General features: G+C 35.6%; 2 protein-coding genes across 3 annotated transcripts; one reads left to right on the top strand and one right to left on the bottom strand.

The window, feature by feature from the left end:
- Positions 1–140: 140 nt before the first annotated feature.
- On the bottom strand, positions 141–3,339 carry LOC113669365 (large ribosomal subunit protein uL5). Its single transcript, XM_027185381.2, has 5 exons — positions 3,272–3,339; positions 2,389–2,533; positions 1,553–1,702; positions 872–1,071; positions 141–208 (listed from the first exon to the last, which is right to left on the bottom strand). Exons 1-5 carry the CDS (start codon positions 3,275–3,277, stop codon positions 170–172), a joined length of 540 nt encoding a protein of 179 aa, XP_027041182.1. The 5' UTR covers positions 3,278–3,339; the 3' UTR covers positions 141–169.
- LOC113669366 (phosphatidylserine synthase 1) lies at positions 3,302–13,743 on the top strand. 2 transcript variants are annotated; one of them, XM_027185382.2, is made up of 14 exons: positions 3,359–3,577; positions 4,780–4,874; positions 5,341–5,385; positions 5,814–5,932; positions 6,175–6,333; positions 6,986–7,137; positions 7,253–7,312; positions 7,654–7,735; positions 8,275–8,387; positions 9,075–9,140; positions 9,250–9,349; positions 9,667–9,717; positions 11,070–11,126; positions 12,278–13,743. In XM_027185382.2, exons 1-14 carry the CDS (start codon positions 3,387–3,389, stop codon positions 12,656–12,658), a joined length of 1,671 nt encoding a protein of 556 aa, XP_027041183.2. In that variant the 5' UTR covers positions 3,359–3,386; the 3' UTR covers positions 12,659–13,743. The 2 variants fall into 2 exon arrangements, with proteins under 2 accessions (XP_089056942.1, XP_027041183.2); XM_089200816.1 differs by lacking the exon at positions 11,070–11,126 and having other exon boundaries at positions 3,302–3,577.
- The last annotated feature ends 662 nt before the right edge of the window (positions 13,744–14,405 follow it).

Genomic DNA, 14,405 nt, shown 5'->3' with positions numbered 1-14,405 from the left:
GGAGAATACAGGAAATGATCAACAACCCAAGAAGCTTTGATTGTTAAACCAATTCTCCTTATCAGTTCAAAAGGAAATATAAAGAGAAGAATATAGAGAAGATGCATATTGAATAAAGTTTAAAAACCAAAACAAAACAGTCTGATGGAAGTTCTGTTTATTTCAAAGCTCAGGATTTTTTCTTTGGGTTAAGAAGGATTCCATCAAACTGAAAAGAAAGAAAAAAGACCAATTATTACCAATTGCACAACAAGAAACAGAACAATACGTCTAGTCCCAAATAAGCACAGACAAAACTATCTCTAGAAACGGCTGCGAAGGAGACTGAGAACAAAGTAATAGTGAAGGTAAGTTTCTTGAGAAGCTGTGGTGCGAATTTAATGGGGGGGAGGGTGATACAAGATAATTTAGTTTTATCAACTGGTTTAATAATGAAAATGGCCACTGTTGAGAGTTTTTAAAGCTGATATTTCAAGCATTAGCCATTAGTCAGAGCAAATAATTGTCAGCTTAACTCTTCATGATGATCAATTAACATTATCCCCACATTTTATAAAAACCAAATTATCTCAAAAGAAAGAAAGTACTTTAAAATCAATGTTATCCTGCATTTCCTTTAAAACTCAACTGAAAACTTCACCAGCAAGAGAATTTAACCCTGAACCCCTAAGAGTGATATGCATCTAATTTCTCCTAACAGTATGGTGCCTGAATCAAACATTAAGGTCATGAGAAGAAAGGGAATGATTGCCACATCAAGAAGCTCTTGATCATAAAGAGAAATTCTCCTTGTAAAACCACAGGAAATTTAAAGAGGATTGTATGAGGAACTTGCAAACTGATGTTAGGGTGTAAAGGTTTTAAAAGATACCTTCTGTTGGAACCACTTCATAGAGTCATCTTTTGATATCTTGTGAGGAGCACCAACATGAGCCTTAGCTCTTTTTCTCTTGGCCACATTAAACCCCGGACGTCCAAGAACCACGTAGAAATCCATTCCATAGATACCAATGCTTGGGTCATACTTGATGCCAAGATCAATGTGTTCTTGAATTCCAAAACCAAAGTTTCCTACAGCATAGTTGGGTTAAGTAGTTGTAATGTTTCAAATTGGTTTGAGAAAGATGGCAGAACTTATTTTTTTAACATTTGGATCAATATGCTGCTTTCATAATTGCTTATCAGTGCCCATGGCAGACCACAGGACCTTGAAAAACAAAGGTCTAAAGCTTGACTCTACTGAAAAACCCAGATTTTTTTTCATCATCCTATGCTCATGAAAAACTACTTTTTTTCTTTGTGATAATTCTAACATGAAATTTCCATTTCAGCAGTCTATAAAGCGATTCACACAATCCAATATAAATCAGTTGCTCATAGTGAAAAAATCTGACAAAAACAGAAATTTAACTGATAACACCAAATCCATTTATCCACCCCACAAGTTTCTTAAGAGCCATTATTATCATTTCTTTGCCAAGTTGCTAACCATAAGCCTTTGATCACTACTCTTAAATACCTAATAAAAAAGCTAAATTTTACAGAATCAAACCTGTGGCAGAGAAGTTCTCCTTGTTCAGTTCATACTCCTTCACTTTCAATCCCTTCTCCAAGATCTCTTCAGCCTTGGCACCTCGTACAGTGCAGTGGACAGCAATTTTCTCATTCCTTCGGATACCAAAAGACCTCACTGTGTAGCGAGCTAAACAAAAAAAGTTCTCTATCTTAAATCGGATCTTTATAATTACAGGGTCTACAGAAAGGAATATTATGCTCTGCTACATTTTTTCAGCCTATTGGTACTTCAAACTGATGTAAAAATCTGTATTTTAAGGAATATAACAACAGGATGCAGATGTTCAAAACACAAAATTTAACATCATATGTGACGAGATGAAATGCTTGTTACATCCCTATATCATTAAGTCCCTTAGTTTGGCTTTGACTTTTACTAAGCTATACAAGATGAATATAGTTTAAACAACTCTTAGATGGAAAATTTAGTTCAGAAGCTGTAATCACTGAAAAGTAAATATCAGTTCTAATTCAACCTGAGCCAGGTATGAATAGGGCAGGTAAGTTTCTCAAGAAACTGTGGTGCTAAGTCAGTAGAGGTAGTACAGGATAATTTGGTTTTAACAACTGAGTTGTTTATGCAAATTTGCCATAACAGCTTTGGAAACTCATTACAATGGCCAATTTACACCATGACCTCAGATGGTAACTCAGGTTATCTTGAAGTTTTCTTAATTTATCTTATGAACAACAGTTACTTGATAAGATCACACATTCTGACCTGTAGTTGGCAACATGTGTGGACAACCAAAGTGATGACTGAAGGTTCTCCCCCTATTATAGTTACAATTGTAAAATCAAAATGTTCTGTACCTTTGGAATACACTGGCTGTTGCCCAGTCAACTGTTCAAGAACCTTGGCAGCACGTGTCAGTCTGTCCCCGCTCTCACCCACACAGATGTTTAGAACTAACTTCCTGATTTGCAGTTCCTTCATGGGATTCTGTTTGGCCTGAACCTGTAAACCAAACCAATCAATGAGAATCAACTTCATGCTAAACTGCGGCTGAAGATATGTTGCATTTCTGTTGGCAACTGTTTTTGTGATTTAGTGGGGCACAGTGGCCAATGACCCACCTCAGTCATTCCTAATGACATACATCTTATATCATGATTTTCACTCAGATTCTTGCAATATCAGTGACTGCTACTGCTTGAAACCTTTCTCAAGACTATTTTCACGTGAATAATCACGCTGTATGACCAATTCATTTTGCTACTGGTGTAAAGAATGACTGCCAGCAGACTGGCTGATATTGAACAGGTCGCATGAAGTTTCTAACTTATATTGTCTTAACTCAATGATCGTAAAATAAGACAGGTACAATAATATTTGAACAAAAACAAGAAAATCTTTTTATCCTTGTTTAAACAGGATAATAAATGGAGCAACAATTGAGATGATCACGATTTTCGCCTCAACTTGGCTCATTAGAGAGTCAAAAGCTTGTTCAGAATCAAACTATCAAAACACTTTTGTTCATAGTACGGAAGAGAAATAAAAAATACATATAGGTATCGATCAAAAATTTTTTCCTGTATCGTGGTTAACACCTAGAATGTGGGCCAAAAAATTACGGCAGTTGAAGGGAAAAGTGATTTTTTTATGAAGAAATTATGTTTTCAAAGACCTCAGGGAATCATATGGAACGATGTAAGCGGATTCTTTTAAAAACCACTTTTGGAGGACACTCACCGCCATATTTGTTTCGGCCGAAAAGGAAAAACAAAAGTCTGGGGAGAGGGAAATAATTAGGCGAGAGACTGGGGAGAGCAATAAACTCCCAGTAAAATTTTCTAATGCAAATAAGATGGCGGACGATCGGTGTCCGCGGCGCCGCAAAAGAACTTTTTCGACAACTTCTACAATCTCCACCGACGATTATCAAGATGCCAGTGAGCAGATCGTGGAAGATATTAGCCTAGAGTTTTTCTACAAGCCACGGTCCATCACCGCTCTAGCGTGCCTGTTTGTTTACCTTGTATATTCAGCGTTCACCAGGTGAGGTTTTTACTTGCACATGTCATATTTTTCTGGGCGGGCTGTTTTGTCATCATTTTCCTTCGCAACATACACTTGGATCTCAACTTTTCTCAATTCAAAAAGAAACTATGAATTTTTAACACAGTTTTTTTATGTTCAGATTAAAAAAAAATTAAGTGGGATTCAAAGTCAAGTTTTGGTTGATTGAGTCATAATTTCACGGTGCTATGGATGTCATGGCCTCATTTATATGCATTCTTACTGCACTCAGTTGGCATAAGTCTCGCTGAACAATCTTTGTTGATCTCGGCTTGTTTCAATGAATGTATCCTCTAAACTTAATCCGCTCATTCTTGCGTTCATTTTATTTTATTTGGTGGATCTTAACAGGTGGAAATTAACAGATGGCTTTCGAAAATCTACACGTGATTTAAACAAGTAAAATTATGATGGCCGTAAAAAGTTGATCTGTTTATATAAAATGTAGTATTAGGTCAACTACACTTTGGATGAGATTTTAAATTAGATTAAAGATGGATGCAATTCCTTGATGACTTTGACACTTGACACCTGCCATTCTGTCATACCTACATGTAACTGGTACTTTGCTCTTTGTGCTTATTATGCTTTGTTTCCTGTTGTTAATAATCAGACTTTTTTCTGTCAAAATGAATTTTAAAAGTGACACTTGATTAATTTTGAGCATCAGTTACTTTTATGTCTCTCTCTCAACTTTTTTTTTCTATGTCACTTGTCTTTGTCAACTGAATGAAATTTTCTTTGTCATCTAAGCAAAATTCAAAATTACAGACCAAGTAGTAATAATGATGGCTGTTAGAGACTGTCTCATTTTTTAATTAAATGTAATGATCAGATTCCTTCTCGGGAAATAACAGTCATTTAAAATGTGTCTCACTCCCAATCTATGGCTTGATAGCTCATTTAGCAGTAGTGGCTAACTAGCATCTGGGCGGCACATTTCAAATCCTGTCCAAGCCTGATTTTTCTTTCCAGCTTCTTTTTTGCACCTTCCTAAATTCCACCTTACCTGCGAGGATCTCTGCTTTGCTTAATAGTGACTGTATTGTTGTACAAAATTTTATGAGTAATTAACCTTTAAACTTCTGGACTGAGTAACTACAGTAAATTGCACAATTGATTTATTTCTGTATCATGAGATAGGAATTAACACAGCTTATTGGCCTTTTCATTATTCAAAGAAATCCAGATGCCACTCGTGAAGAGAATATCTGGAGTGGAATGGTTTCCCTTGCTGTTGTTTTTCTTGTTCTCAGTCTTCTTGTCATGCCAAACGGTAACTATTGTAATCTACTAGATAAAATAAGTGACTGGCTTCTAGTTTCTCCTTATAGTATCACCCTTGAATTAAAAGTAAGGGTCATGAGAAAATGGAAATGATCACAAATTTAAGAAGCTCCAGATTGTCAAATACATTTAATCCTTGTCATAACCATAGAACATGTAGAGGGAACAGTGTGAAGAATATTGGTATTGGTATTGATGTTTGGGTGTAAAGGGTTTGTCAACCGAAATGGCCTATTCAAGAAGTGAGGTGTCCTTAAGAAACTTGTATTTTGCTTTTAAAAAACTGATCCTCTTGTGAGTTTTCTAAGAACCCAGTTTCAAATGAAATTCCTGTTCTGGAAATTTTGCATCACTTAAAGCAAAATTGTACCTAAAACTTTAAGGTTTGTGTTCTCCCTATAAAGCCCTAAAAATTAGCTAATTTGAAATTTTGTTCCTCAAATTTTTTTTTTTAGGTCCATTCATCAGACCTCATCCTGCTCTTTGGAGAATGATATTTGGTAAGAGGATTGTACAGATATATTTCTAACAAAGTCTAAGGGTAGATTTTGTAAATAGTTTCAAAGATCTTCTAAGCAAACAGAACACTGAGACTTTACTATGTTCACTTAACAAAATTGCAGCAAACTTTTTGGCAGAGGGAAAAAAAGCAATTGTAACTGTATTAATTGTTAGTGATATGCACAGTCTCAAATAACTATTACAATGTAAAATAATTTGTTGAATCAATCATCTAATTGTACAATTATAATCAGATGATAATGTGCTTACCATGGTGTTTTATATGGAGATAATGAATATAATTGTGATATAAGTAATTGGTGAGAGGTTTTTTCATTTTTTCACCCAATTCTTTTTTTTTTTTTTAATTCTTTTTGATGATGTAAATTGTGTAACTGATCTTTTTATTTGTCTGTTTTTTCACTAGGTGCCAGTGTTCTGTACATGAGTTTTCTTGCGTTTGCTTTGTTCCAAACTCGTGCTGACTTCCGAAATATTCTCTTTTTCTTTGACCCTGAATTACGCCATGAAGGACCAGATACAAAGGTTACAGAGATGAGATTTAAAATTGTTCCTCATAATTAGATTCCTGTGTTTACTGAGTGGTTTTACAACAGTTTTCAATTGAATCTCTGGAGTTTTGTGAGATTGCTTTAGTTTTGCTTTACTTCACTCTGCAATTGGAAAGTTGTGCCACAGTCTTTCTACTCATAGTCCACAACCAACCATTTGTTTCAGAAGTTGTTTATTAGTTTGACTGTTTGTTTGTTTGTTTTTTCTTGTCACAGGAATATGCTGTTAACTGTTCTCAGGTGTCTTTAACCCGACTGTGGAGTCACTGTGATATCTTTGCCTTTGCGCATTTCTTTGGTTGGGCTCTGAAAGCTTTACTTATTCGCAATGCATGGCTGTTGTGGATTGCAAGCATAACATGGGAGGTCACTGAGGTATTAAATTTCAACAAATCAATTCCATTTTGCAGTGCATCTCTTCAGTAATAGATGACAGATGACATCAAAATGTGATAAGAAAAAAACGTGGCTCAGCAGGTGCAGCTGAGTGTGTCACTGATGATCTTACCATATTTTGATGTCCTCTCCAATGTGTTTCTGTACAGGCCCATGAAAACATGGAGTCAATTTTTTTTGTAATAGTGAAAGAGCAAACCTATTAATGGTGATATCATTTATGTGACCATCTTCCAGTAGATTATACATGTAGATGATAACCAATCAATTGGCTCATTATATAGCAAAAAACAGATTCCATTTTGTTGTCAGTGTCTCCTCAGTAACAGGTCACAGGCATTGTCAAAATGTGGTAAGACAGAAAAAAGTTTTACAAAAGGCAAAGCCAATTCTGTCTTTTATGTTCTAACCACATTTTGAAATGTTTCATGATCTATCACTGAAAAGGCACAGGGTCACATGGACTTTATTTGTTTCATCTGATGAATAAGCAATAAATTAGCAGAAAGTTGTGAATTTTGACATAATCCATGTGTCTGTTCTCTAGTCTATCATAATTAAAAACCAATCAAATTGTACTGTTTAATTCAGCTTATCACGTAATTTATATATTATGAATAATCCATTTCAGGTATTCTTTTCTCACTTGTTGCCCAACTTTGCGGAATGCTGGTGGGATGCACTGTTGTTAGATTTCCTGATCTGTAATGGATTAGGAATCCACTTTGGACTGTATGTGTGCAAAAAACTGGAAATGCGCAACTACCACTGGGAAAGTATCAAGTATGTTTAATGTTACTCAATGATTTTATGTAAAAAATTATTTAAAGGGTTTGTATCAGATTAAGTTTACATTCACACAGATGAGATTGACTTTTTGGCTCTCTGATTTTTAAAGGGATATTCAGACAACCACTGGAAAACTGCGTCGAGCTGCTATGCAGTTTACACCTGCAAGGTTTGTCTTAATTGTTTTCATAAGGCAATATAGATCAGAAAATGTTTTGGCTTGTATGCAGAATTTTCTGACCAAATTTGTATAGCATGAGCTAATTCTCAATCTGAACATGGACAACATTCTTTTGTTTCTTTACACAACTCATCTGTTACTGCATTTTGGAATAGAAAATGTGATCATCTCCTTAGTTTGAGAAAATAATTATGTAACTTGATATTCATGCTTACTTTTTTTAATATCCATGAAAGATTCTTTGGTCATTTTACCATCAAGGAGAGCAGATTTTGGACATGTTACCAAGGTAGCAATGGAATAACTAAGTGATATTTTGACTCTTTCAGTTGGACTCATGTGCGCTGGATGGATCCCAAATGTTCCTACATGCGATTTTTTGCCATATATCAGTTGTTGATTATTTCTCAGGTAGGTGAAACACTGAGATTCGTTTGAAATCACTTTATGGTTTTATAGAGTATAAATTGGACTTTATTGCCAAATGAACGCAGGAGACCAATGCCCAAAGTTACTTAAAACCACAACTTTTTAGTTTTCCACATTTTTAGACCCCTGATTTTTGTTTTAGTCCTTGTTTGTCAATGTTTTAGATTATTATTATTCTGATAAGGAACCTCCTGAAATCCACTTTAAACTGTTACACTCATAAGATCTCATGTTAATTCTCCCTTCCAGCTCTACACATTTTCTTGTAAATTAGTTACAAGAATTTGATGATGACTAAGATAGCTTCTACTTGACAAGTTTGAGTATTCTAATAACCTGTTTGCTGAAAAAATTGTGGATGTTGTGGAGAGAAGTAACCTGTTCACCACTTGTGATAGTTAAAGGGTTAAATGATTGGAGGCCTCATCATTAAGTATTTTTCATTTTCATTGGTATTACAACAATCTGTTTTAATTGGTTAGTTTACTCCAACTCTGAACCTAGTTTTTTTTTATCTTTAGATTGTGGAGCTTAACACATTCTTTCTTAAACACATTCTGTGGGTTCCAACATCTCACTGGTTGAACTACTTTCGTCTGTTTGTCATCAGTCTCACTGTGGCACCTTCCTTGAGGTAAGTCTGATGCTTGCCTTCTTTGCTATTGTTGCAGTGCTGTTGCCTTGGTAATCAAATGATGAGCCATCTTAAACTTAAAAAATTAATATCAGACTCTTGGATTAAAGAAGATGGAACTGGAATTGTAGAGACTTTTTTATTTACAGTTTGTTTTAAATTTAATTTTTTAGTTTTAGTGTTCCCAATTGGTGTCAATTGTGCTCAAAGTAGCTGATGTTGTAACAAAGTTTCTAAGAGGTTCCCTCTATCAGCTAAAAGTCCAGGGTTGCTTACTCAGGTTTTTTGAAGTTGTCATCTGCTCACCAGAAATAAAAGTGTAATTAGCAGAAGAGAAAAAAAATGATGGAAGGAAACTCTTTGAAACCCCTGTTCATGGACATTTAAGGCTTCATATTCAGAAAACCAAGAAAGAGGGGCAAATGTTTCCTAAACTTAAACAGCAATGTATCAATGATGTTTTATGCAAATGTTTGTCTCAATTTACCCACTGCATTTATTAAAAAAAAAGCCCTGTTACTAGGCTTTTCCATTTGTCTGAAAATCACAAAAGTTTCATTGTGTCAGGACTGTAGTATTTTGGTGTCAAGCCCTGTGTGTGTTACAGCTACAACATGGATTTATATCACTGATTTGTGTCTTTGATGCTCAGTGTGGGTATAAAACTTTCCTTCCCTGTCACTATAGGCAGTACTATGTGTACATTACAGACACAAGAAGCAGAAGGCTTGGAACTCAGGCATGGGTGCTAATGTAAGTAGATCCCTTTGGAAAACTCTACTTTGTTTCCATTGTTTACAACATTTACCTCATGTTACTTATGATAACTGAACTTGATGTTTCTTGTTTAATTTAACAATAGAGTCATCACCTGTCTTGAACTTCTTATTTGTATCAAATATGGACTGGACATGTTTAAGAAAGCAGAAATTGTCAGCATAACTTTATGGCTGCTCTTTCAGGTGAGAAAACAAAGTGTGAAAGTTAATAACTGTCTTATGTTTCTTTTCTATGCTTAACCTTTCACTTCCAAGATGTCATAAGTAATTCTCCTTACTGTCTGCCATACAATTCTTATTATGTGAGTTTGGAGAATTTGATATTGGATCATCTAATAATCTTCTAATTTATATTTTTATTTATTCTCCTCACTTGTCTTCTGGATATCGTATTGATGTTGTTAGGAGAAATTCTGTCTTGGTCATTCATGGGAGTTGAAGGGTTAAGAACACCTATAGTGTGTTGAGGCATTGATTGGATTGTAATCTCTCTCTTGCAGATGGCAATCAGTTTGATGGTTTTGTATTTCATGGTCATGACAAAATCAAAGGTTAGTTAGCAAGTTGGAGACATTTGATTGGTGGAGGCCTAAACACCAATTAAATCGAGTGTTAAAATGTTTTATTGCAGTAAAGTATAGTGATGTGTGTTATTTAAAATTTTCGTACTTTAAAGACAGGCTCCACAATATTGATTAAATGCAGAAAATAGACATAGTGAAATTATTCTTTGTAGTTAACACAGTGATAAAATGTCTGCGTATGTGGGAAAGATGTAGAGGCTTGGTGCCGGGCTAAGGTGCTTTCAGACTGTCAAAAATGTCTTATAGATAACTACTTATTAAGTGAATTTGCCGCAGTGTTTGAAAACCATACATCTTGTTTAGTAAAGCTCAAAACTAAATGGTAAATCCGCCGGAAACCCGTAGTTAAATAAGCTTTAGGTACGAAAAGTCTCGAGTTTTCCTTTTCCATAATCTTTGTTCCTTTTTTCAGATTTACACCAACGTTTCAATGCTTTTTTCGCATATTTTTCGTGACAGCAGAGGTTTCTTATGTTTTCCTTCGAAATTTCTCTCATGCTTGACTAAAGACTGCTGGTTTTGTTGAGTGCATGTAACTTATGGCCAGGATTTAAGTGAATGTGACGTGCATAAAACAGTGCGGCCTTCGGTTTAAATGGGTTGTAAATAACAGAGTTTAAAATGGTCAAAAATAAAATCTTACATTAATTTGGCGTACTTTTTCAAATACAAGATGAAAATCTTTCTTAAAACAAATCAATAATGAAAATAGTGATAAATTAGCCAGCGGTCAAACGTGGCATATTAGTAAATAAATCAATTTTTGCAAGCTACGCGAAATTTTCAAAATTCTTGCACAAAATTTGGAGAAAAAAATGAGGAAACACAATGTTGCGCAAAATTTCCAAAAAAAGTGAAAAGTTTCCTTTAAATCTTTACTTTTTTGGTAAATGAAACCAAAGGAGGGAGAGGGAATATTTTAAAGTTTGATTTTTCATTGGATCGAAAGAAAAGTTGCATGTTTTAAAACACCGTAACACACCGGCTCGGTTATTTGTTTATGAATCCTCGGCGACAACTTTGCTTGTACAGCCTGAAGGCACAATGTAGGCCACTTTCACAAACGTTTGACCTCTGCGTCCAATGTGTTCAATACACCAAGTGTACGATTTAAATGTATCAATTTAAATGAAACAATAATTAACTTTTAGAATATTTTTGGTTCACAGCCTTAAAAGAGAAAACAGTGAAATAAAAGTGACGATAAACCCAAATAAATATAAACTGTAATATTTACCTTTGATTGAAATAAAAGTCGTTTCAATTAAAATCTTTCAAACAATGTTTGCAATATATGATCTGTTGTTATTTTTCTGTAGGAAGTCAATGTTATGAAGGCAAACATTGTGGAGAGACTAAAAATGCTCAAGAAATACGTAAGAAATTATGAACTTCAGTTAAAACTTAATCACTGACTTAAAGTTTATTTTAAACTTCGTTTTAAGCTTTCCTAACGTAAAACCAATGAAAGATTGTCTAATTTTTAACATATTTAACGTGAAAATTGATTTAAAACAGTATAAATTATACTAAAACTACCAAAAAAAAAAACAACCTTCTCAGTCACATCTAAAACTATCCTACGAACTAAAGTAAAGAGGGTTAGTGTAAGATCTTGGCACATTTTTGTATGACGACTTCAATTGAAATCGCATTTGGTTTGAAAGTGAGACTCAAATTACCAATAGAGCAGTTTTTAATTGAATGTCGAAAGTGATCCGTGATTGAAATTAGAAGATCCTCGCAGCTAAGAACACTACTGAAACTAGTAGTTGTAAGTAGGACCTGAAAAAAATTTCAGGCCCGTACGGGATTTGAACCCATGACCTCTGCGATACCGGTGCAGCGCTCTACCAATTGAGCTAACAAGCCAACTGGGAGCTGGTCAATGAATTGGGTACAAATAAACATCCGAGTGAATGAAGATTTAGATATATGAAAATTCACATATTTGCACTGCGGTGGAAAGATGAAATTAGAAGATCCTCGCAGCTAAGAACACTACTGAAACTAGTAGTTGTAAGTAGGACCTGAAAAAAATTTCAGGCCCGTACGGGATTTGAACCCATGACCTCTGCGATACCGGTGCAGCCCTCTACCAATTGAGCTAACAAGCCAACTGGGAGCTGGTCAATGAATTGGGTACAAATAAACATCCGAGTGAATGAAGATTTAGATATATGAAAATTCACATATTTGCACTGCGGTGGAAAGATGAAATTAGAAGATCCTCGCAGCTCTCTCTGATCCGTGATTGCTCAGGTTTTGCTCTACCCGCTCTATGATTGGTCTAAAAAATTTGCGCCACTCAGATGCCAAGCTAACACCAATCACGAATTGATCGCCTGCGTTTTCCTGCGCTTTAGGTAGTTTGGTTGTTTTTCTTTAAGTTCTGATTGGCTCTTCAAGGTATTTTCCTGTCTTTTGATTGGCCGTTGTGAGTACTTTGGTTTTTGTTTTACAACACTCAAATCGAAAAGCGCTCTGAAACGTTTCTCTAACTGAGATTTTTCTCTTTTTACTTAAGGGAACAAAGAAGCCAACATTCCTGGAGGAAATTCCTGCCGAAGATCCAAACACCAAAACCCTGAATTACATAAAAAAAAATGGTAATCATACATTCCAAGAAGACGGTCAGGTGTACGACTTCGGTCTCGCTAATGGCGGCTACCAGAATGGAACAGTGGTGCGTGGCGAGCAGCAGCACTATGAGAGGGGCCTCAGATCCACCAAACACATCCACGAGACACCTCCTGACGATAAACCCACCGCTGATCCGAGCCATGTGCAGGCGCAGGGAACTCGGAAGAGGAGGCCTAGGAGAAGCGATTTAGGAGGACAATTGGGGGGTGTTAACTACGAAGTGAAAACTCGTCTAAGGACGAGAAAGTCTCAAGCAGGGCTTTAACTGTGAAATCGCTGATCAGTATATATTTAATCTGAAAATGCTATGGATGTATGGTGTATAATTTTTGAGCAGGAACCTCCAGTAAGGACTTAACCTTCTTGAGTGTGTTCTGTTCACTTCAGTGATTTTCAAATTAAGCGAGTTCGTATTTGATTATCCTCGGTTTAGAGGTTAACTGGTTATTTGAACAGTCTGTTATCTGCTTCCAAAAATATAGAGAATATTAGGAGCTGTAATCATTCCATCGTCCAGTTACTTAACTCGAAGATATTTAATAACTGGGATATTTTTTTGGGTGTGTTTTCTTGTCCAATCAAACGCGTTGGATTTTCTAACCAAATCTATTTTCTTCAACGATCATAACTGTTAATGACAAAATATCACTATGCCTAATACAAAAATTGATTTTAAAAATCTACCTGAGTTGTATATTACATGATACATTGAAGGTGTCTCAGTTGACATTCAACTTGTGTGATTGTCTAAAATCAGACAGAGATCATAGGATTAATACTTCTACTTTTACACATTCCAGTAGAGAATATAATTATGTCACGCCAATCCCTTCTTAATGCAAATTCGCTAGCATTGTATTAGGACAGAATGAGAAGGAAAATTAAGTATTGGCACAGGTAACTAAAATGTATAAGCTCTCTATTTGAATATGGTGATGTATATCTATGAAGATAATTATTACAATTTTATTGAAAGATCATTATACTTACTGTATCTCGCGATGTTCACCATGACTAGTCACGCAATTTTTGTGAAAATGTCACAACGAACATTACTTGTGTCACGCGTGGCACAGAAGACAAGGACTACTTTACTTCAGATATGTCTTAAGAAGTCCGGTGCTCTTCTTAGTTGTCACGCTGACGTTATTCATAAACCTGTCTGATATGATAGTTTGGTTATTTGATGCTTTGAAAAGGTTCTCTGATTCCGACAGGATAGAATTACATTTAACAGAGTTGATAAGCAACGCCACGTTACCTCCACGTAGTGCTGCCCGAAGTTGTCATTTGATCACGAATTCTGCTAAGTCGGTAATCCTGTGAAAAATAAACTGTAATAGTTGCAAAGTTTTGTGATTCTTTTTATTCATCGGGCTGTTATAGTATTCACCTCGCTAGTAAATTGGTTAGCTAGTTGAGTTCGGGAAATGTGCGAGAAATCGGCGACATTTCGATACCTCGGAAATCATTCCTCTATCGGAGCAATTCGCTAAGTACTCGGGTGGAATCGCTTAAGCTGATGTCTGACATGTCTGCGTCAATTTTAATTACAGAATATTTCCAAAGAAGATTGGCGCTCTGAAGGTGAGTTACTCTTATTATCTGAGTACTTCTGTGGTCATTTGAACATAAACCCGGGCACAGCTAACACTTTCAATAACTCAAGCACTTCATGACAGTGTAGTTGAGATGTTACGGTGATTTAGCAAGATTATAAAGCGCGAGCTGAAACCCAAAACTCTACCGAATATTGCTTGTTTGGAAGTCACAGGGAATGCTAAAAGAAAATAGTAGACTTATTGTTTAAGAAAATGTTTTGTGTTAAGACATATAACTTTCAGAACTTTTAACGCAACGGTACGCAATTTTCTGGCGGCGAAGTTTGTTAAAGAACGATCCAAGTTGTGAATATTCTGTTGCGCGGGTTTCGTACTCGCAAGAAATTTCTATGCTTTCTGTTCGTTACAGGAAATTAAGATATTCTTTGCATAAAACTTTGACCCCCAAAT

This window comes from Pocillopora damicornis, chromosome 1, assembly GCF_964200805.1.
Source record: "Pocillopora damicornis chromosome 1, jaPocDami1.2, whole genome shotgun sequence".
NCBI classification, from domain to species: Eukaryota; Metazoa; Cnidaria; class Anthozoa; order Scleractinia; family Pocilloporidae; genus Pocillopora; species Pocillopora damicornis.
Note: the sequence above shows the minus strand (reverse complement) of the source record. Positions and strands in the feature narration are given on the sequence as shown.